Below are 24,420 nucleotides of genomic sequence, written 5' to 3'. Positions count from 1 at the left end.
ACTCTTACTGTTAAGCTGGTACCACAGCCGTTATAGCTCCTCAGCCAAAAGACATTTTTCATGTCACCCTAAAAAGTCAGCTTGACTGCATGAGTTTTGCACAAAAAAATAGAATAACTAGGGAGCAAAATCCTTACACTTCAGTGCAGTACTTCCAGTCAGTGGATGTCATCAAAATTCTAAGTCTTAAAATTAACTGATTCCTATAAGGAAATACTACCTTTGAGCCCAGAGATTGCTTGGGACCTTTTAGTACATTGAACATGTTCCACAATTCAGTCTGGCAATGGTTGAACTAACTTGCATTCTTAGTCATCCAAGATATCTAATAATCTCAAACATAAAATTTGAAATGCCAATCTCAGTTTACAGAGAAAATATTCCCAGATTTCTAGCACCCTGTGTGAAATTGCTGCTCGTTATCAGCGCAGTAATCCGTGCTCTCATTTTAAAGCTGCTGTTCTGCATTCTTCCACTAGAGGAAGTAGTCTCTCCTTATCCGATCAGATTCTTTAATCATCTTAAACCTGCTGACTCTATCCCCTCGTAATCTTTTAAGAAAATTAAATATCTACCCTGGCAACTTGCTTTCAAAATGTAAGTCTTTTATCTCCCAGAATCATTCAGACACAAAGTCCTCTTCAGTGTACTGCACAGGACCACATGCAGTTACTGCAGATAATGTCTAAATGGAGCTGTATCCAACTGCAGCACTGCTTGCACCCCTTGGACTCCAAACTTCACACCTTTTAACTAAAGAGCTGAGAATGCTACCATTGAGCCAAAGATGAAGGGTCTCAGATCAAGACATCAACTGTTTATTCTCCTCCATAGATGCTGCCTGACCAGCCGAGTTCCTCCAGCATTTTGTGTGTGTTACTCTGAATTTTCAGCATCTGTAGAATCTCTTGTGTTTACTGAGCCAAAGATTCACTTCTGATTATTGAACCATTGGAAGCATTACCGCTGAGCCTTCAAAGCAATTTGTACATACAAACATTTGAGCAAACTCTCCAACAGGTCAGAAGAGGGTTAGTCTATTCTGAAGTAGAGGAAGAGGAATTCTGAATGCTTCAGTTCCGTCATAGGGATCAAGACAATTATAACACTCCTACCAGCCCTTAGCTGAAAGCAGCTGGTTCTGATGTTTAAAATGGTCACCCTTCTGCCCAGACCCTCATTCCTGGCCCATTTCCCCAGGCATTGCAGTGGACCTTTGCATTCCTTACCTTTTGTGTGTGGGAGTTGCCGAGTGGTCGGGATGTCGCTAAGCTCTCCTCTCTTTTCCTTTGTGCACAGCTGACTTCGGGGGACTTGGCTACTTTGGTGGGTTTCGAGCAAGCGCCAGCGTTCTTCCTCTTCCTGCCCTCAGCCCGCACAGGGGAGTTGGCGATCAGTGGTGGGGGCGAGGGGCTGCGAATTCCCAGCTTCCGCCCCTCACAGAGACGGGCATCCCTTTTGGGATCAAAGTGTTCCACTGCTCTGCTGTTCCCTTTGATGGAGTTCCCTGATTGCCCCAGAATTCCCGCTTGTCCCGGTGCTTTGGGGCTGTGGGCAGCAACTCCATTGTTAGCATTGTGTGACGAGGTATTCGAATGAGGCGGCCGGGGGGCTATTCCGCCAGGAGGAGGTGTACTGATCTTGCCCAAACTAAGCACGCAGTTCCTTTTGAGGGGAGGGTCTTGAGCAGGTGTCAGCTCAGAGCTGGAGAGCGCTGGCTTCTTCCTCTTGTTCTGTGATGTGTCAGTGAATGGGTGAGAGCCTTGGTGGAAACCAAGCCCCCGGCCAGCCTTCGCCCAGGACATTTTGCTGGAGGAGTGGGGCGGGTTCGAGGCAGGGGTTGTCGGAGCAAGTGAACGGCAGCAGGCGGCAGGCAGGTCTGAGGGGGCTCGCACTGTGGTGACGGCAGCTGGAGAGGACGCCGGTTTCAGATCTGTGCTCACGAGGGGTGGTGAGCAGGAGGAGGAGGAGGAGCCCAGAGGCAGGGACGAAACAGACTGCAGTGAGTGCGTCAAGGAGGCAGGTGGTGGCGGTGCCCTCTGGGAATCCACAGCCGGAGGAATTTTCCTGCATTAAGCAAAAAAAAAAAACTGAAATGAATCAGATTATCCCTCAGGTTATAACCATCAGTCACTGGGGGAATACTGGGTGGGTGGGAGACAAGAAAGAGAAGTGGGGGTGGTCACACTGCTGCTGCAGGGTTTGTGGGTACATGCACTGCCAGCAATGGGAAGATATGGGAGCGAAGAGGACTATGCTGCTGAAGAGAAACTGCACTTCAGGGATGGGAAGGTGGCATGAGGTGATACATGTGAATAGATGGTCCCTGTACTCCCAGGAGGAGTTGGGTAAGGTTGACCTTTTGGTGATGACATGAGGTGTCACAGAATTGGTAAATGGTTCATCATTTTCCACAGGTATTGAGATACAGTGAGAGGGACACACACAAAAGTTGCTAGTGAACACAACAGGCCAGGCAGCATCCACAGGAAGAGGTACAGTCGACGTTTCGGGCCGAGACCCTTCGTCAGGACTAACTGAAAGAAGAGGTAGTAAGAGATTTGAAAGTGGGAGTGGGAGGGATCTGGAAAGTTGATTGGCAAAAGGAATATGAGAGGATCATGGGACGGAAGGCCTAGGGAGAAAGAAAGGGGGAGGGGGAAGCCCAGAGGATGGGCAAGGAGTATAGTGAGAGGGACAGAGGGAGAAAAAAAGAGAGAGAGAGAGAGAAAAATTAATAATAATAATAAATGAATAAATAATAGATGGGGTACGAAGGGAAGGTGGGGCATTAACAGAAGTTAGAGAAGTTAATGTTCATGCCATCAGGTTGGAGGCTACCCAGACGGAATATAAGGTGTTGTTCCTCCAACCTGAGTGTGGTTTCATCTTGACAGTAGAGGAGGCCGTGGATAGACCTATCAGAATGGAAATGGGACGTGGAATTAAAATGTGCGGCCACTGGGAGATCCTGCTTTCTCTGGCGGACAGAGCGTAGGTGTTCAGCAAAACGATCTCCCAGCCTGCGTCGGGTCTCATCAATATACAGAAGGCCTCATCGGGAGCACTGGACGCAGAATATCACCCCAGCCGACTCACAGGTGAAGTGTCGCCTCACCTGGAAGGACTGTCTGGGGCCCTGAATGGTGGTGAGGGAGGAAGTGTAAGGGCATGTGTAGCACTTGCTCCGCTTACAAGGATAAGTGCCGGGAGGGAGATCGGTGGGAAGGGATGGGGGGACGAATGGACAAGGGAGTCGCGTAGGGAGCGATCTCTGCGGAAAGCAGAGTGGAGAAGAGAAAGATGTGCTTAGTGTTGGGATCCTGTTGGGGGTGGCGGAAGTTATGGAGAATTATATGTTGGACCCGGAGGCTGATGGGGTGGTAGGTGAGGACAAGGGGAACTCTATTCCTAGTGGGGTGGCGGGAGGATGGGCTGAGAGCAGATGTGCGTGAAATGGGAGAGATACGTTTGGGAGCAGAGTTGATGGTGGAGGAAGGGCTGCCCCTTTCTTTAAAAAAGGAGGACATCTCCTTGATCCTGGAATGAAAAGCCTCATCCTGAGAGCAGATGCGGCGGAGACAGAGGAATTGCGAGAAGGGGATGGCATTTTTGCAATAGACAGGGTGAGAAGAGGAATAGTCCAGGTAGCTGTGAGAGTCCGTAGGCTTATAGTATCCAGGTAGCTGTGAGCAGTGAGAGGGTTTGGTTTTCGTGCCATCCAGCCGAGCATTCAATATATGGTTATATTTAATTATCTATTTATTGATTGATTGAGAATTAGGGTGGAATAGGCCCTTTGAACAATGTCATTCAGCCTAATCAGGGGACAATTTAAAGGATCAATTAACCTACCAACTGGTACGCCTTTGGATTGCGAGAGGAAAGTGGAGCACTCGGATGAAATCCATGCGGTCACAAGGGGAACGCACAAACTCCCGACGGACAGCGGCGGGAATTGAACCCTGGTCACTGGTATTGTAAAGCATTGTGCTAACTGCCACACTACCGTGCTGCCCCACAAGAGGGAGTACACAAGGTGATCAGAATGCAGAATATTGTGTTAGTTACAGAGAAAGTGCGATACAGATAGATAAATACAGTGCATGTGACATGATGAGGTAGACGGAGGGATCATGACTTCACCTTTATTATTCAAGAGTCTTCTAACAGCAGGGTTGACGATGTTTTAGAACCTGATGTGTACTCAAGGCTTTTGTATCTTGTGTATTGGTATTTGTTTATTATTGTCACATGAACCAAGATACCGTGAGAAGCAAGATTGGCACATTGTTCATGCAGATCAGATCATTACACAGTGTTTTGAAGTACAAGATAAAATAATAGCAATACAGAATAAAGTGTAAAAGCTACCAAAAAAGTGCAATGCAAGATCATAACGAGATATTTACAAGTAATATAAAATCCCTCCCTTAGGTTAATTATAATGTATAATTAAGATAAACAAAACTTTGTAGGTTATAAACAGTAATGGCACACAAATTGGACCACGATCGGTCATAATCCAGCTAAAAAATAGCACAGAATTTGAGGCTGAGTGTCCTCTTATTTGGGTATTTATCTCATACAGCTTTCTCTATGGAAAATCAAACAGCAAAAATAAGAACGGAACTTACTCGGGATACTCCACAGGCCAACACCTAGGGCCATGTAACAGAGAAGATCGGTGCTTCATCGGGCCTCTATTTTCAAAAAAAAACACCTGGGGAGGAGCCAAAATGGCGATAGAGGGCGACTTCTTCGAGCTCATCTGTGAAACAATTTTTGTTGGACTGCAGATCATGGGCTCTTTGAAGGCTTTGCTATTTCTTGGTGGGTGGTGGGAAGCTAATGCTTCCTGCTGGAATAAGTGGAGGGAGGGAGAGGATTGATGCTTTGCTGCTGCTTGTGTGTGTAAAGAGGATGGGGGTGCTTTGGGGTTCTAATATTTTTCTGTCATTCATTCTTTGGGGTTTTCTTCTGTTTCATGGATGTCTGTAAAGAGTAAGAATTTCAAGTTGCATATTAAATAGAACCATTGAAACGCTCAGGTATTTTGGCTTCGACCAATGAGGACCAATAGATAGTCACTCCTTGTGAATAACTATCTATCCATGATCAGGTAACTTCCTCCAAAAATCCTACAGGCTTTTAAAGCCCTTGGATCAAGTCACAGATATTTCCTGCATCAGTCTATCTCTCCCCCTCAATGCTTTTGAACTGTGGAGAGTGTGCAGTACACTCACCCTTCCTCACTACAAATACTTCAATAATAATCAACAATGTCATGAGAAGGACAGCGTACTGACCTCCACATCTGAGAGTTTAGGTGCCTTTCCACCATGGAGTTAAGGGCCATTCGGAATCGGTCCAACCTCCTGTTGAAGACGTAATAACCTCGGCTAATCATTCGGCTTCCAAAAGTGCAAAACTGCAAAGAAGAAAGGTTGGATCAGGTGAAGAAGGGATTGGTTCAGGAATAGCTCTCGTACAGCAGCAGTTCCTCCTGGTGCGGGCCAGTAATATTGGGAAAAGGCCAATTCATGCTCAAACAGAATCATAGCTACAATTTACAGAATTTATGAAGAATTCCATTAGTATCAGGCTTTGGGATATTGTCATGATCTCATAAAGTGTACCAGCAATTTAGAATTCTTCCCTCAGGTTAGTTTGAAGTATTACCATTAAGACCTACAGATTTTTGGAGGAAAGTGTATTAAAAAGGATGGAATCTCAAGAAACAAATCAGATCAATATCAGTCATAATCTTGATTAAAAATTGAACATAATGAGGAGCTGAGTGATGTCCTCCTATTTTGATTTTTGTTCCAAATAGTTTTCTCAGTTTGTAAATGAAAAATGAAAAAAACTGCAGGTGCTGGAAATGTGAAATAATAAAAAAAAATTAGGATATTCAACAGGTCAGGTTGTAGCTGTAGAGAGAGAAACAGTGTTCATGTTTCAAGTTGAGAACATTTTATTGGAGAGGAAAAATGAGATAACACTAAAACAGAATTGTTTCTAATTTCTTCACTTCAAATGAAGGATCATCTCCCTGAAACAATAACTTTGCTTCTCTCCTTCCCTCTCCCCACAGATATTCCCTGACCTGTCGAGTATTCCCCGCTGTAAAATTATATGGACGGAATTAGGCTCATAAGCCCGTCATATCTGCTCCACCATTCAAACATGGTTGATATTTTTTTCATCCCAATTTTCTCACCTTCTCCCCTAACCCGTAGCCCCATTACCAATCAAGAACCTATCAGTCTCTGCTTTAAATACACCCAATGACATGGCCTCCACAGCCCTCTGTAGCAACCACAAATTCATCTCAGTTCTAAAGAGACTTCCCATTTATTCAGAGGCTGTGCCCTTGTATCCTAGACGTTCCTATTAATGGAAACATCCTCCCCACATCTACTCCATCCCTTTGTTTTTATTTACTTGCTGGTACCCTACAGCGTAGCACATTCCTGCTAATTCCAGGATCCAGTTTCCTTCTGTGCCTAGCTAAATCATCGAAAAGTACAGTGTGAGGTGGGGCACTGCAGGCCATCTGTCCATGCTGGGTGAAAATAGATTTTAGATTGGTCCCACTTCACTGAGCCCTGCAGGTCAGCTTTAGATTCCAACCTGTTTAATTATTAGACAAGTCCCATCAGACAGGAAATTCAACAGAGTGTGTCATCCTCCTTTCCCTAAAAACACCTGCATGCTTTGTGGGGGCTGCTGGGCAGAAACTGGAAATGAATAATTAATTTGCCGAGGAAGATCTGCAAAGATCAAGGGGGAAAGGCAAATAACCAACAATTCAGCATGAACCACTTTCAGTACTAGTAGAAGGTAAATAAAAATGTTTGTCTGAAACACTGAATAATGTAGCGAGGTTACAAACATTTCTCAGCCCCATCTGCTCTGCAGAGGATTCAGTTTAAACCATCAATGCTCCTGGTAAGACAAGTGAGAAGTGGAGAGAGAGGGGCTGGGCTGCAATAGAACGTACTGCCAGTGGCTTTGGATGCAATCGTGAATAATGACAGTCTGGCTTGTCCAATTCCTCAGTCACCTCCCCGTCACTCTCTTCGCTCGACAGCCGGCTGTTTATCTCGAATCTGAAGAGAGGGTAGGGGAGCTCAGGGTGCGGTGCAGGATCAGCTGGGGATCTCTCCAAGTCAGTCAATTCATTTTCCAAAGAAACCCTGTGAAAAGAAAAGAAATTCAGATGGCAGCAAGACCCTAGTAGTCCAGCAGCCCTCAGAACTCAGAACAAAGCAGAAATTCACAGCCCCTTCAGCTAAAAAGGAGAGGAGTCATTTGTGTTTGTATGCTGATGACAGCCATGTATATTGAATAAATAGTCGTTGATGAAAGTTAGGTTCACCAGTCTTGAGAAAGGAGCATTTTGAAGGTTAATATACTAGTTCAGCAACAAACACATGCTGAGTAGTATTCTTGGATAAGGTACAGAGTGAAGCTTGCTCCACACGCCTCACAAAACATTCTTATGATTGACTGTAAATGAACAAAATTTGCAAGACACCTAATACAGATAACAGACTGCCTTCATACAATGCTTTAGACTATTGCATTCTCCAAATCTTCAATTCCATTATAACATTCAAGATAATTATCGATACCTTAAAATTCATTGTAGTTCCTAACTTGATGAAGCAGTGAAATCATTTCATTTTCACTCCCTGCCATTCCTGGCATCTCCAAGCTTGAATGCTTGAAATTGCAGTGAGCAAAACAGTTCTGAATTGTCTTATTGCTTATTTCTTGCCAACTATTGGTAACAAAAATCACTGCTTTTTGAACACAAACACATGCAACTGATGCTATTTAGAAACTGTTCGCTTTCAGGACAATGTATTGTCTAACAGCCACATGAGTGCATAGGACTGGCACTAGTTAGAAACTGTTCAGCAACAGTCTCCTGTCCCAATTAAGTGGCATAGCATCCCAAATAAACAAAGGGAATCCCGGCTATTTTCTCAATTAATTTTGTTCTTTAAAAGTTGTCCCAAATAAACAGCGATCCCAATTAACCAATGGCCCAAATAACAAGAATCCACTGTATGTAAAATTACAATATCTTGTAATATATTTGTATTACTTTATTTTAATAAATATATTTAATATACAATATCATCATTAGAAAGAACCAAAAGCCCTTACCACTAAACAAGACTATGCTGACTCGTATCACAACTGGTTTATCAGCTCGTTAAAATCCCACCCGGCAACACTGAAAACTCCAATTAACCTCTTGTATCCAGTATTCTGGGAAAGTCAGTTCGAGATTTTAACTAAAGTTTGCCATGGAATGCATTTTCTGATTTCACATTTGGCTTTAAGTTTAAGCCGTTTCTTGTGTTAGACTCCCCCATCAGAGGAAGAAACATCTGCTTTATCACTGTTCTCCCACCCTCCCAGTAAACACCTATATCCCAAGAGAGCCAATGGGTGCCCATGAATGCTAGGAATTTAGATCATACCTCGAGACGGAACAGCCGGCAGGCTTTGTGTGGCTCAGGGAGATTCCTGCCATCACCGAAGCCCAGCCTCCAGCGGTCGTTTCCTGCACAGGGGAATGTGTCACTGCCTCTTTAGCTTGCTGCTTTTTCTCTCTACCACCTTCCTTGTTCTTCAAGCTTGCCCGATGTTCTGCCAACAACTCATCAAATGCCAGCCGCCGCCCGAGCACATTCCTCCTCTGAGTCAGTGAGTGTGTCTAACAGGACGAAAGACGACAGGTTTAGCATCGGTTGACAATATGATGGAAGCAACGGGCAGAACAATCTGATTTTATATTGCAGAGGAAAACACGGTCACAATCTTCACAGGAATAAATATTGGACAGCAAGCTGCAAAGAGAAGGGTAGAAAGGCTTTGAAGTTGCAAGAGGAAATTTCAGGGCTCAGGCCTTTGCCAGATGAAGAAATTTCTGCCACTGGTGGAATGATGTGGGAGTGTGTAAATCAATTTAGGAAGGAGTCCAAGGATCTTGGAGAGTTAAAGAACTGGAGAAACTAGCAAATCCATGTGGGATTTTATAACAAAGATCTTAGAAATCACAGCAATGCCAGTATTGGGGCCCACATACATCAGCAGGTATGAGGGTCCATTGCACAGTGTACTCTTGAGGCAGCAATGACTTGTCGAAGAGACAGTGCAGAGAGGACTGTTCCACTGGACAGGCAATTCACAGTCAATGGCAGTTGGTTTAATATTGTCACATATAATGAGGTACAGTGAAAAACTTTTGTTTTGTCTGCCATCCATACAGATCACTTCACCAGTTTGGTACATCGAGGTAGCACAAGGGAAAAGCAATAAATCAATACAGAATATAATACTACAGAGAAAGTGCTGTGCAGGCAGACAATAAGGTGAAAGGCCACAATGAGGTGGATGTGAGGTCAAGATTCCATCTTATCACACAAGAGTGCGCACTGCACCAAAAATTGTGTGCTGGGGCAGCAGGCTGAGGGTAGCAGACACCAACAGAATCAACAAACTCATTCGTAAGGCCAGTGATGTTGTGGGGATGGAACTGGACTCTCCGATGGTGGTGTCTGAAAAGAGGATGCTGTCCAAGTTGCATGTCATCTTGGACAATGTCTCCCATCCACTACATAATGTACTGGGTGGGCACAGGAGTACATTCAGCCAGAGACTCATTCCACCAAGATGCAACACAGAGCATCATAGGAAGTCATTCCTGCCTGTGGCTATCAAACTTTACAACTCCTCCCTTGGAGGATCAGACACCCTGAGCCAATAGGCTGGTCCTGGACTTATTTCCTGGCACAATTTACATATTTACATATTACTATTTAACTATTTATGGTTTTATTGCTATTGTACTTTATGGTGCAACTGTAACGAAAACCAATTTCCCCCGAGATCAATAAAGTATGACTATGACTATGACTATGAGATAGCTCCAAGAGAACACTACATTTAGTCAACCAGGCAACCTCAAGTGACTGCTGCACACACAGACGAGCCACACCAAAAGAACACTGTCCTCTCAGATCAGGAACATTGGAAATGCATTACCACATTAGTCAATCAGCACCAAGGGAACACCCCAGGGTGGGGGTGCATTTCAAACAAAATGCAGTTAATTATCTGGGTTGTAGCATTAAAGCATGCAGTAGCTTGGTTTTCAGATTCAGAACAGTTTAATATTTAGGCTCCAAACCAGCCAGGTTTTAATCCCTATTGGATTGAAGGATGAGTCACTTCCATTACTCCCGCCTGGTGCAACAGCAAAACATGGAAAGCCCAGAGGCAAGAAAAGACCGGCTGCTCCATCAAATCTGTTCCGCACTATAATGACTGGAGCATTGTCGAATACTGCCTCCCTTCATTGTCATCGCCTGAGGTAATAAAGCCCAGGGCCACTATAAGGGAAAAAATACTTTGGAAAATTCCTCTTTAACCCCTCAGGGAACTGAAACCAGATCTCACAGACCAACAGTTAGTTACAAAGTCAAGAAAACTGTTATTTTATTATCTACTGTATTAATTCCATAAAAGTTACTACTACACTCAACATACACATTTTGTTTTATTTCTAGTCAAAAATCTGTATGTCTAGCCTTTTAAAATTCAACAATGGGCTGTCCTGAAATTTTGTCTGACGGAAATAAAACAAATACAAAGTTGGGGGCTACAGAGGTGGTGGTGGTGGTGGTGGTGGGTGGGGGGGGGGTTTAAAAGTTACCTTACAAGTTAATGAACGAGTGCAGTGCTTCTTGGTCTCTGGATCCATGACTCCGCAGTGTTTATTGAGGTCACTTTCTTTCTCTGTTGAGAGATTAGGTAAAGGTTATGTGGTATGACAGATGTTTCCTGTTAAAGGCCCCAAGGTACCTTAGGACTTCATTTCCCCATACAGAAACACTTATTACAGCACTTTTAGAACGAAGGGAGATTCAAGTTAAGTCTAAGATGCTTTCCCAGACATTTTATTTTTAAAATATAAAATAAATTTACACAGCAGGAAACAAGACCTTTTAATGAATGGATTGAGATTATTTAAACCAGGGATTCTTCAATAACTCTGCCATGGACGGTCCCTCACCTGCCTGCAAAGGAAGGAGGGTTGGGCATGGGGCTAGCAAACCTATCCTGTAAAAACCCAGTGCTACAGAAATACTAACAGAAGCTCCAAATACCCCTCCTTGGAGGAGGAAGGATCTTCAAAGATGGGCCACATCTGGGGACAACTTGAAAGACAGCCCTAGCATGGAGCACTCTAGTTAGCTGCAGTCAGCGGCCTATGGCCCAGCAGGGGTGATGGGCTTATGGATGTCAGTATTTTTCAATAGCTTCATGGTATTCCACTGGACCTGAATGCTATTATGATACAATGTATTCACGTAGCTTTTGAAAACGGTAAAAATGTCCAATGGCCCTTCAAGTAAGTATTAATCAAACCTTGATCAATGTTAAAAAAAACCTCAATTAAAGTAGTAGGTTTTGAGACAGTAAGATAGAGGAGCAGAATTAGACCATTCCATCATGGCTGATTTATTATCCCTCTCAACACAATCTTCCTGCCTTCTCCCTGGAACCTTTGATGCCCCTACGAATCAAGAACCTATCAACCTCCGCTTTAAATATACCCAATGACTTGACTTCGCTCTCTGTGGCAATGAAATCCAGAGATTCACCACTCTCTGACTACAGAAATTCCTCCTCATTTATGTTCTACAGGGATATCGCTCTATTCTGAGGCTGTGCTCTCTGGTGCTGCACTCCCCCATTACTGGAAACATTCTCTAAATCCATTCAATCTAGCCTTTCAATATTTGATAGGCTTCAGTGAGATTTCCCCTTCATTCTTCTAACCTCCAGTGAGTACAGGCCCAGAGTTATCAAGCATTAACCGTTTCATTTCCAGAATCATTCTCATCAACCTCTTCAGGACCATCTGCAATACCAGTACATCTTTTCTTAGATAAGGGACCCAAAACACTCACAATACTCCGTGCATTCTGACAAAGCCTTATAAAGCCTCAGCATTACATCTTTGCTTTTATATTCTGGTCCTCTCAAAATGAATAACATTGCATTTACCTTCCTTACCACCAACTCAACTTGCAAGTCAACTTTTATGGAATCCTACACAAGGACTCACAAGTCCCTTTGCACTTCTGATTTCTGAATTTTCTCCCCATTTAGAAAGTAGTCTAAACTTACATCACCTTATTCCATCTGCCACTTCTTTGCCCATTCTCCTGATATCTCTAAGTCCTTCTGGAGACTCCTTGCTTCCTCAACACTACCTGCCCCTCCACCTATCTTTGTACCATCCACAAACTTAGCCACACAGCTATCAATTCTGTCATCAAAATCATTAATCTATAACATGAAAAGAAGCCATCCAACCCCTGCAGAACACAACTAGTCGTTGGCAGTCAACTAGAAAAAGCCCCCTTTATTCCTTCTCCTTGCCTTCTACCAGTCATACAATCTTCTATCCATACTAGTATCTTTCCTGTAATACCACAGGCTCTTAACTTGTTTAACAGCCTGATGTGTGGCACCTTCTCAAAGGCTTTCTGAAAATCCAAGTAAACAACATCCTGCTTGTTATTTCCTCAGAGAATTCCAACAGATTTGTCAGGCAAGATTTCTCCTTAAGGAAACCATGCCAGCTTTGGCTTATTTTATCATATGCCTCCAAGTGCCCCAAAACCTCATCTTTATAATAGACTCCAACATCTTCCCAACCACTGAAGTCAGGCTAACTGGCATATAATTTCCTTTCTTCTGCCCCCCTCCCTTCCGAAAGAATGAACCGATACTTGCAATTTTCCAGTCCTACAGAACTATTCCAGAATCTGGTGATTCTTGAAAGATCATTACTAATGCCTCCACAATCTCTTCAGTTACCTCCTTCAGAACTCTGAGCTGTAGTCCATTTGGTCCAGATGACTTATCTACTTTCAGACCTTTCAGCTTCCCAAGCACCTTCTCATTAGTAATAGCAAATGCACTCACTTCTCCCCTTGACACTCTTGCATTTCTGGCATACTGTTAGTGCCTTCCACAGTGATGACTGACATAAAATACTTATTAGTCCGCCATTTCTTTGTGAATTACTACCTCTCCAGCGTCATCTTCCAGCAGTCTGATATCCACTCTCACTTCTCTTTTACTCTTTATGCTGTATAACTGAAAACAAAACTTTGGTATCCTTTTATTTTATTAGCTCACTTCCTTCATATTTAATCTTTTCTCTCCTTATGACTTTTTTAGTTGCCTTCTGTTGGTTTTTAAAAGTTTCCCAACCTTCTTAAGCGCTATTAATTTTTGCTATATTACATGCCCTCTCTTCTGCTTTTATGCTATATTTGAATTCCCTTCAACCACAGTTGCTTCATCCTCCCTTTAGAGTACTTCTTCATCTTTGGGATGTATCTATCCTACACCTTCCGAACTGGCCCCAGAAAGTCCAGCCATTGCTGTTCTGCTGTCATCCCTGCTAGTGTCCCATTCCAATCAACTTTGGTCAGCTCCTCTTTCATGCTTCTGTAATTCCCTTTATTTCACTGTAATACTGATATATCTGACTTTATCTTCTCCCTCTTAACCTGCAGGGTGAATTCTATGATATTATGATCACTGTCTCCTAAGAGTTCCTTTACCTTAGGCTCCCTAATCAAATCTGGTTCATTACACAACACCCAACCCACAATTGGGAATCAACCACAAGCTCATTGTGAGTGCAGGAAATGGAAAACCATTCCACTTGCAGCACAAAAGTCACTGAACTCTATCTTAAAGCTGGAGAATAAAATACGCAATTCAAGCCAATCTCAAATATCACCAATAATACAGTATTCAACTTCCCATTTATCATCAGTCTCTTCCATATCTATTCACCAATAGTGTCTTTGGCCATTCCTTATATTACTAGCTTTGGAAGAATAAGGTGCAGGACTCAATTTTATACTCACCCATTACTCTCCTGTGGACTTTATGGTTGTTCCTCCTGTTACTGAATGCTGGTTCTTCCAGCATTGGTAATCTTTCACCTTTACCATTCTGAATCACTGGTGCAGTGAGTGAGAGGTCAGCTGCTTTTGGGACTGCATTCAGAACCCCTGCCTTTGCTGAGAAATCAAGGACAGGGGCCGGGCTGGGTTTCTCAGGTGGTGAGATGGGTTCAGGAGAGGAGGGAGAAGCAGCAGGAGGCTTGGCGGTCAGTTTGATGCATGAGCTCTCTGTCTTTCCGAGAGATGGGATCTTTTCCAGGTTCACCACAGGAACAAACAAGCTGGAAGAGAACAGAGGAAGTTAAGGAATAAATCCAATCATCCCATTCAACCCAGACCTGTTTTTGCCTAAATCTCCATGGCAGGAGTGTATGGCTATTCACCCAGATGGCGAAACTGCAGCTAAGCCTGACGTTAAGTATTCTCTTTTGTTCAGATTCCAAGAGAAAGTCTGATGGGAGGAGCGGAGAACAGGCTTTCTACAACGAGCAGCATAGCTCACTTTAACCCTATAGCTCTTTGAATCAGAACAAGAATCAGGTTTAATATCACTGATATATATCATGAATTTGTTGTTTTGCAGTAGAAATACGTTGAAAAAAAACTATAAATTACAATAAGAATAAATTAGTTATAACATATACTATAAATAAGTCATTCAAATCGAGAGCAAACATTGTGAGGTAGTCTTCAGGGTCCTGTAACTCCACCGTGATGGTAGCAATGCACAGAGGGCATATCTTGGGTGATGGGGGTCCTTAATGGTTCTTCCAGCATTGGTAGTCTTTCACCTTTACCATTCTGAATCACTGGTGCAGTGAGTGAGAGGTCAGCTGCTTTTGGGACTACATTCAGAACCCCTGTCTTGGGTGATGGGTGGCCAAGTTTGCTGACGATACGAAGATAGGTGGAGGGGCCGATAGTGCTGAGGAAACGGAGAGTCTGCAGAGAGACTTGGATAGATTGGAAGAATGGGCAGAGAAGTGGCAAATGAAGTACAATGTTGGAAAGTGTATGGTTATGCACTTTGGCAGAAAAAATAAACGGGCAGACTATTATTTAAATGGGGAAAGAATTCAAAGTTCGGAGATGCAACGGGACTTGGGAGTCCTCGTACAGGATACCCTTAAGGTTAACCTCCAGTTTGAGTCTGTAGTGAAGAAGGCGAATGCAATGTTGGCATTCATTTCTAGAGGAATAGAGTATAGGAGCAGGGATGTGATGTTGAGGCTCTATAAGGTGCTGGTGAGACCTCACTTGGAGTACTGTGGGCAGTTTTGGTCTCCTTATTTAAGAAAGGATGTGCTGACATTGGAGAGGGTACAGAGAAGATTCACTAGAATGATTCCGGGAATGAGAGGGTTAACATATGAGGAACGTTTGTCCGCTCTTGGACTGTATTCCTTGGAGTTTAGAAGAATGAGGGGAGACCCCATAGAAACATTTCGAATATTGAAAGGCATGGACAGATGGATGTGGCAAAGTTGTTTCCCATGACAGGGGAGTCTAGTACGGGAGGGCATGACTTAAGGATTGAAGGGTCCCCATTCAGAACAGAAATGCGAAGAATTTTTTTTAGTCAGAGGGTGGTGAATCTATGGAATTTGTTGCCATGGGCAGCAGTGGAAGCCAAGTCATTTGGTGTATTTAAGGCAGAGATTGATAGGTATCTGAGTAGCCAGGGCATCAAAGGTTATGGTGAGAAGGTGGGGGAGTGGGACTAAATGGGAGAATGGATCAGCTCATGTTAAAATAGCGGAGCAGACTCGATGGGCCGAATGGCTGACTTCTGCTCCTTTGTCTTATGGTCTTAATAATGGATGGCAGTTTTCTGAGACTTCACCTGTTAAATATTTCCTTGATGGAGCTGGCTGAGTTTAAAACCCTTTGTAGCTTTTTCAATCCTCAGCAGTGGCCTCTCCATACCAGATAGTGTAGAGTAAACTTTGTGGCTCTGTAGTTCATCCACATGATAGAAGGGCAAGGTTAGGTTCAGGCTCAAACACAATGTATAAACTGGAGCTTTTAGCCCTGGAGTGAAGGAGGGTGACAGGTTTAAATAAAACCATAAGGGGTGCATATAAGTTGGATAGTCACAGGGTAGGGGAGTATAACACTAGAGGGCATAGGTATAAGGCGAAAGGGGAAAAATTTAAAAGGAACACAGATGTAATTTATTCACAGAGAGGATTGATTGTATGAGGAATGAGCTGCCAGAGGCATGAATGCAATTACAGTTTTAAATGTATTTGGAGAAGAACATGAATAGAAAAGATTTAGAGCAATAGGGGCCAAACATAAGCTAATAGGACTAGCTTGGATAATATCTTGGTCAGCAGGAACAAGTGGGCTGAAAAACCCATCTCTGTGCTGCTTAACTCTATGGCAACGGCACCAATAGTCAAACGTGTGACTGGCGCACAGTGGGTACATCAATCCTCAGAACTAGACATTGAAGAACTAGAACTCGCCCCTTAAGCCTGCTCCGGAATTGCATTAGATTAACCCAATCTTTTACTTCAGCATCACATTCCTGTACTGATTCCATATCCCTAAACTTCTTTAATATCCAAAAATCTATCAGTCTCTGTCTTGAACATATCTGAGCCTTTGCAGCCCTCTTGGATAAAGAAATCCAGAGACTCGGTATATCTGGGTGAAGAATTTCTTTTCAGCTAAATCCTGAAGGGCCTTGGCATTATTTTTAGACTGCGACCTCTGTTCCTGAATGTTTAGCCAACAGAAAGATCACCTGTACATCTCCCATTGAGCTCCATTAGAATTTTGTATCTGTCAGTGAGATTACTTCTCTTTTACAAAACTCCACCGCACATATGCCCAGCCTGCTTGATCTGTCCTCATGGGTCAATCGCATCATTTTATGACTCAATATGGTGAACTTTCATTAGAAGTTTGGTTCCAATTACATCCTTCTTTGGCTAGGCTAACCATATTCTGAGTGTGGTCTTACCAGAGTCCTATACAATTTCAATAAGACATGTTTACTTACACTCAAATCTTCTTACAATAAAGGTAAACATACCATTTTCCAGCATGGCAGCTTTCTGTCCCTCCAGGGCCAGCTGAGTTCATTTATTAGCTCCAAATCTGCAAATTACTTTCAGAGATAGCTTGGAAGAGTCACCAAAAACTACTACTTACCAACATCACTGGGAACCTACAACACAGCAGACTATCTAGTCCAATGAACATATGCTGACAATTAGGAAGAGATATCCAAATAGTCCCACCTCCTGCTCTTTCCCCATAGTCCTACCAATATTTTTGACCTCACATACTTATTGTTTGAAAGTACTAATTGAATATGATTCCACTATGTTTTCAAGCAGTTATTCCAGATCAAAATTCATGGATAAAAGTTTTCTTTCTGGCTCTCTACCCAACTTCTCTACTTTGCAGAACATTTCCAAGTCAATCCACAAAGGTATCCCAGTTATATGTTGCCTTAATTTTTCCATTACAGTCCCACTCTGATCTCTTTCTTCTTATTACAGCTCCAACAAAACACAGGAAATGCTGCAGAAGCAGCATCTTGGGTTGCAACATCCATGATAACAGTTTCAGATAAACAGCTTTCTAGTTTGTAACAGAACTGGCCAGTGCTGAAGACCAATTTGCAATGTTAACTCAGCTTCTGTATTCACAGGCTGGCTGACCTGCCTGGTTTTTCCGCTTCTCCCTTCTGTTTCATACTTCTAGCAACTGTTTTGTTCTGGATCTCACTATTCCAATATTTTCTCTCTATCCTTTGTTCTCGTTTTCCTCTGATCAGATAACTCTGCAAACGCCTTCAACAACATGTGTGTCACTGATATTTTTTTCAGTCTCTTATTACACACTTCTCTCCATCTTTCTCTGCAATTTAAAATATAGATATTTTCTTGCTTTTTCCAATTCTGGTGATACGTCACCAACTTGGCTGATTTCTCCAAAGATGCTGCCTGAATAGCTGACCACTCCTAGATTATAATTTACTGTGTCATCTGGTTCCTGTTTCTAGAATCAGTTCCCCTTATCTACTCTAACAATACTTTTCATTAGTTGCATTAAATCTACCCTTAAACTTTAATGTTCTTAGGAAAATAATTCCAGTTTACCATCAATGGTGAGTTCTTCATCCATGATTATAATGTAATAAACATGAGCTGCTTTAATTTAGAAAACTAGTAGTATTTTCCCCCTATTGGATTAAAGGTCAAAAAGAAAACTAAATTACCACAGATTTTCTTTTGGTCCCTTTGAAGGCACATCTAACTGTAGCACCTTGTTACCAGGGCTGTGCAGCTTCTCTTTGGAGGATCTGGTGCCATGGTTGGAGGTAACTGCAGTTTGAACACTGTTGCATCGCGATTTCTGCAGAATGGAGTTTGGGGAATTCAAGGCAGGAGCTTTTCGTGCTGACAGTTTGTTCAGAGATCCGTGTCTTCTCTCTGCAAGAAATTGAACCCATTTAAGATTCTCAAATTAGAGATTTCACCATAGACACATAAAATGGAAATCAAGTACCATCAAGAGCAAACCTAGGTTTAATTTTTTCCCTTGGTTCTATGGGTAGTTTATTTGCTCGAGTCAAACCGTCCGTGATTCAAGCTCATCTGAGGACGCACTTCATGCTAATACTTCCTGGCACACACAGTTTTGCCAGAGTACAACACTGCCAGAGACAGCATTTTCGCAAAACTCTCCGATGGGCCGTAAATGGCACCATGGCAGTATTCTGAACAGAAGGTGGAGATCTCCTCAGTGACATGGCTGCTATTAATACTGCAAATTATATTATTTTATAAACAATAAAATGCTCATTATAACATTGTTGTTAGTGACAACCTGGTGTGCACAATCCGATCATTAGACCATAAGGCAAAGGAGCAGAAATTGACCATTCATCCCATTGAGTCTGCTCTGCCATTCCATCATGGCTGATTCATTATCGTTCTCAACCCCATTCTCCTGCCTTCTCCCTCTGGTTAACGAAATTCATTGTATTCTGGGGCTGTGTCCCCTGGTCATAAACTTCCCTACTATAGGAAACATCCTCTTCACATTCACTGTAATTAGGCTTTCAGTATTTGATAGATTTCAATGAGATCCCCCCTTCATTCTTCTAAGCTCCAGTGAGTACAAGCCCAGCGCCATCAAATGCTTCTCATAGATTAACCTTTTCTTTCCCGGAATTATTCACGTGAACCTTCTCTGGACTGTCTCCAATGCCAGCACATTCTTTCTTGGATAAAGGACCCAACATTGCTTACAATACTCCTTGTATGGTCTGACCAATGCCTTATAAAGTCTCAGCATTACATTCTTGCTTTTATATTCTGGTCCTTTCAAAATGAATGCTAACATTGCACTTGCCTTCCTTACCACTGACTCAACTTGCATGAGGACTCCCAAGTCCCTTTGCACCTCGGATATCTGAATTTTCTCCATTTAGAAAATAGTCTATGCCTATATTCTCTCTATCAAAGTGCATGACTATACACTTACCTACACTGTATTCCATCTGCCACTTCTTCACCCACTCCTCTCATCTGTCCTGTAAATTCCCTGCTTCCTCAACACTATCTGCCCCTCCAACTATCTTAGTATTGTCTAGAACTGAATAGAAATTTACAGCACATTACAGGCTCTTCGGCCCACAATGTTGTAACCTACTCTAGACACTGCCTTGAATTTCCCTAGTGCATAGCCCTCTATTTTTCTAAGCTCCATTACGTCATTTTTTTTTTAACATTACTGCAATATCTGCTCTATATTACTTGTAAAAGCTTTGGAATATCTCAAGATTCTGAACTACAGATCTACTAAATAATATTCTGGAAATATAAAGTTGCAGGAAAAGTGATTATGAAATTGTGGGTACGTCAAAGTCCAACCAGTTCACTAATGTCCTTTGAGAAGGAGCCCCATCATTTGTACCTTGCTCAAGCCTATACATGAATACAGACCCTCATCAATATAACTCATAATGCCCTCAGAAGTACCCACCATGCCTATTATTTTAAAAGCAATGACAAAGCGGCCTAGAAATTCATCCTAATGAATGCTCGATGATCACAGCAACAAGCTTCAAATGACCGCTGTAGGTGCAACTTGAACGGATGTTGTCAAGTTTCCTTCATTAAAAATTGACCATGTACAAAAAAGGTGAGCAAAACAGTACTTCACTGTAAGGCTGTGTTCAGTCAGGGGGAATGCCCGGTGTGGTTGGGATGGCCAGCAAAGACCCTGTGGCTGCAGAGGAATTGGGACATTGGAGTCCTGTGATGGGAGTTGACGGAGGTGCAATGCATCCAAATGATTCTAGACAAATGAAGGGACTTAACTGGTAGCAGTCTCAGTCAAAAGTTGTCTAGTCTTCCCAATGCTGTCCCAGGAGTTCCCAACCACAGCTGCTCACACAACAGCATGGTCAGAGTTCCTCCTCAATGCTCCAAAAATGCAACAAAATCATTCCATACATAACTGTTATAATATTCACATAAGGAGTCGAAGGGTGACTTGTGCCTTTGAAGGCTGTCAAACTTCCAGAATGGCACAAAAGGATCCAAAATGGTCAATGTCAGTGTGATGGAGCGCCCTCGGTAACATCACTCCTTACACATGCACATTCACACACACACACACACACACACACACACACACACACACACAAAAATTGCCTTGTCATTCTGCTGAGTATACACACTTCATTTACTTCCCGATACATCCTCATAATGGGTCCTAAACTGAGCTGATGTGCTCGTGTCAGCTTTATGGTGCCTTTCCCACCATACACAGTGCAATATTCCAGTTCTTTAGTAATGGGGATGAGTAAATGTGTATGCGTTGTTTGTATACTGTACATAAGGTAGACACTTCTGTTTATTTTGTAATATGATTGTAACTACATTGTGGGATACATCATATTTTAATTCATGTGTAGTCGTAAGTTAACTCCGTGGGTAATTAAAGATGGTCTGTCCTGGTGTCTAAGAGAAAACGGGGTAGATCACTTTCAGTGGAAGAGAGAGATCGGGACTGTCAGGAGTTCACACTGGACAAAGTAAAGGGATAGATAAGATAGAAGTAGGAAAGTTGTTTCCATTGGTAGATGAGACTGAAACTAGGGGACATTGCTTCAAGATTCAGGGGAGAAGATTTAGGATGGAGATGAGGAGAAACTGTTTTTCCCAGAGAACGGTGAATCTGTGGAATTCACTGCCCAGGGAAGCAGTTGAGGCTTCTTCACAAAATATATTTAAGAAACAGTTAGATAAGTTTTTATATAGTAAGGGAATTAAGGGTTATGGGGAAAAGACAGGTAGATGGAGCTGAGTTTACGGACAGATCAGTCATGATCTTACTGAATGGCGGGGCAGGCTCGATGGGCCAGATGGCCTACTCCTGCTCCTATTTCTTATGTTCTTATGTAAAGTTTGAAGCTGTTATTATGTTTTCTGGTAGATACCTTTTTGTAAGTATTGACAGTTTACTTTTCACTATTTTTGCTAATTTTTGTTTTTTGATATACCTAATGAACACTCTTGCACTGAAGTGCTAGGACAACTCCAGCCATTTTTTTCTCTTCGGTCATAACCCATATATCTAACAGTCAGATTTAAACAAGTTTTATTCTCAATTACATAACATTCAAAACACGTATTACATGAACACATTTCCAGTGAGGTGTCAGCTGAACCGATATGATGCTTTAACAATATGTGCCTCTGGGTTATCAGATCTAATAGATATATACTTTCTTCCGTCTTCTTATTATGACCCAAAGATGCTCAATTACAAAATGACTTACCACAGTGCATCTGAAATGCCTGAGGTTTAACTACTTGTCCACACTGGTTACACACCACAAGGAAGAACTCATCATGGGCTGGACAGTGACCAAAGATTGGCATATCTGAAACAGAGGTGAAATAGCTAGTACACGTAGACACTACATAAAGAAAGTTGGGAGTGGGGAAATGCCTTTATGTCAATTCCTCTAATTCAGCATCTTATCAGTCCCCATCCTTACCCTTCACTCTTCCAGATCATTACCTTCTCTAATGAGCCGCATTGTTTCAATTTTCTTCCTCACATCCTTGCCACAGTCTTCCGATTCCGAGCCTGAAAATAAAACAGTCACAATGCTTGAAGCAATCAAAAAACAAATTATATGAGCTTCATACTGCACTGAATAGAAAGTTAATAATTTAGCCAACACATAGAATCACTTTGGTCCCTATCTCGTCATCCCATTTCAAGTCAAGTTCACAGAATTTTAGAGAATTCAAGTGAGTGAAATACCCTAACCTGGGCATGCAGCTCTCTGGTAGATTGTTTAATTCATCTTGCCCGTTCCCCATGTATACAATAAATGTTTTGATGGATTCTAGATTATGGTCTCTGGGGGCTTTGCATGGTTGGTGGGGGGGGGGGGCGGGGTTGATGCTTTTGCTGGAGCAAGTGGGGGGAGGGGGAATGCTTTTGCTGTTGCTTGTGCATGAGTTTCTAATATTTTCTGTCATTCATTCTTTGGGCTTTTTTTCTCTGTTTTGTGGATGTCTTCAAAGACTAAGGATTTCAGGTTGTATTACTCTAATATTAAATTCATTCCCCTTTTGAACATTACAGTCGAATCTTTATTCCACTGCTTTTTCAGACAGTGTATTCCAGATCACAGCAGGATGCAATACTATAACTAAAGCTTAACCAGTCATTTATAAAGTTATTTATAACCTCCTTGGTTTTGTGCTCTACAAAACACAGGTCTTATAACCTCTATAACAGTCTTCTGAATGGATTAAACACCCACACATCTCAGTTCCTATGATTCTTTAAAAACTATAGAATTCAGTTTACATTGTGTCTTCTTAATTCGTCCTCCCAAATAATGTATGACTTCTCTGCATAAGCTCATCTTTGTCTGTCTTCTCAAAGTCTATTGATTTCCTTGTCACTTTCATACATTTCTGAGTTTCATCATCACTGGTACAGACTAATAATAAATAGTAAAAAGAGCACTGGCCCTAATTGTAAGCCCTGGGGAACACTACTGTAGACTCCAGTCTGAAAACCAACCATTTGCTATTCCTGTGATTTCCATCTCTCAGTCAATTTCATATCCATTCTCTCATTGCTTCCTTCATCCCTTGGGTTTCAATTTTGTAACAAGTCTATTTTGTGGCACCATGTAATCTAGACTGACAGAGCAGTGGTGTGCTAGTGAGGGAGTGCTGAGGTTGAACACATCACTATAATGAGGAACAAACCTGGATCTTGAACCTACGACCTTGTGACACGTCAGTGAAACTGCTACCACCGAACCACATGCTGGCATGGAGCATCTACTTTAATGTATATGACGTGAGAATATAATCTCTTGAAATGGCAGTGAATTCTTCATTTATTGCTACCAAAGGAACTCTTACTTGCTTTTTAAAAATATTTTTGTCAACAAATATTTGTAAGGCCAGTATAGCCAGCATTTCATACCCATCCCTATTAACACTGAACATAATGCTTTGCTTGGCCATTGCATGGAACACTTAAAATCATTGGTCTAGAGCAGGGGTTCCCAACCAGGAGTTCCCTTGGTTAATAGTAGAGGTCCAAGGTATAAAAAGGGTTGGGAATCCCTGTTCTAGAGTTATATCAAGGTAATGTAAGTCTAGCAAACTTTCATCCTGAAGTATATTAGTGAACTAGATAGGATCTTACAACAAACCATTAGTTTTGTAGACACAAGACACTGCAAATGCTGGAATCTGGAGCAAAAATAACAGACTGCTGGAGCAACCTAGTGAGGCAGAGTGATAGTCAACATTTTGAATTGAGATCCTGAGTCAGGATTCAAACCTAGATGGGAGATCTCCATTATAAAGAGTTGCGGGGTGGGGGGGGGGTGCTGAGGCAGGAGCTGGCATGCAATAGGTAGAATCAGGAGAAGAGGGAGATGATGGGCAGGTGGATCTGAGTGGGGGGGCTGGAGGTGCAGAGGCTAGAAGGTGATAAATGGAGACAAAGGGTTGGAGATTGTGGAATCTGGTATGTAAGGAAGCTGATAAATGGAACTAGAGAGAACTGGTTGAAGATCTAGTGGGCCAAGTGCATGCATGATGCACAAATGAAATCAGGTGGGAGAAACATTTGAAAAGAAGGGGGAGTGTGAGAACATGGGTGAATCAGGTGGAGAAAGAAAGGAACAAAGGAGATATGGGTTACCTGAAATTGGAAAATGTAATGTTCATATGATTGGTTGTAGATTACCCAGGTGGAATACATGGTACTGTTCTTCTATTTTGCCTCACCATGGCAGTGGAGAAAGCTGAGGACAGACTAGTCAGATCACAAACAAGAGAAAGTCCACAGATGCTGGAAATCAATGCAATGCTGGAAA

General features: G+C 42.4%; 1 protein-coding gene across 1 annotated transcript in view; it reads right to left on the bottom strand.

The window, feature by feature from the left end:
• LOC140209985 (ataxin-7-like protein 1) overlaps nucleotides 1-24,420 on the bottom strand; it is a 53,450-nt gene that overhangs the window by 9,595 nt on the left and 19,435 nt on the right. The window contains exons 2-10 of the mRNA XM_072278692.1: nucleotides 22,080-22,148; nucleotides 21,835-21,939; nucleotides 18,259-18,472; nucleotides 13,983-14,302; nucleotides 10,739-10,821; nucleotides 8,502-8,737; nucleotides 7,007-7,202; nucleotides 5,310-5,431; nucleotides 1,230-2,067 (exon numbers count right to left, since the gene is read on the bottom strand). Coding sequence (XP_072134793.1) covers nucleotides 1,230-2,067; nucleotides 5,310-5,431; nucleotides 7,007-7,202; nucleotides 8,502-8,737; nucleotides 10,739-10,821; nucleotides 13,983-14,302; nucleotides 18,259-18,472; nucleotides 21,835-21,939; nucleotides 22,080-22,148 — 2,183 coding nt within the window. The remainder of the gene's footprint in view (nucleotides 1-1,229; nucleotides 2,068-5,309; nucleotides 5,432-7,006; nucleotides 7,203-8,501; nucleotides 8,738-10,738; nucleotides 10,822-13,982; nucleotides 14,303-18,258; nucleotides 18,473-21,834; nucleotides 21,940-22,079; nucleotides 22,149-24,420) is intronic.

This window comes from Mobula birostris, chromosome 14 (assembly GCF_030028105.1).
Source record: "Mobula birostris isolate sMobBir1 chromosome 14, sMobBir1.hap1, whole genome shotgun sequence".
Lineage (NCBI taxonomy): Eukaryota > Metazoa > Chordata > Chondrichthyes > Myliobatiformes > Myliobatidae > Mobula > Mobula birostris.
This window is presented reverse-complemented; position numbering and strand designations above follow the sequence as displayed.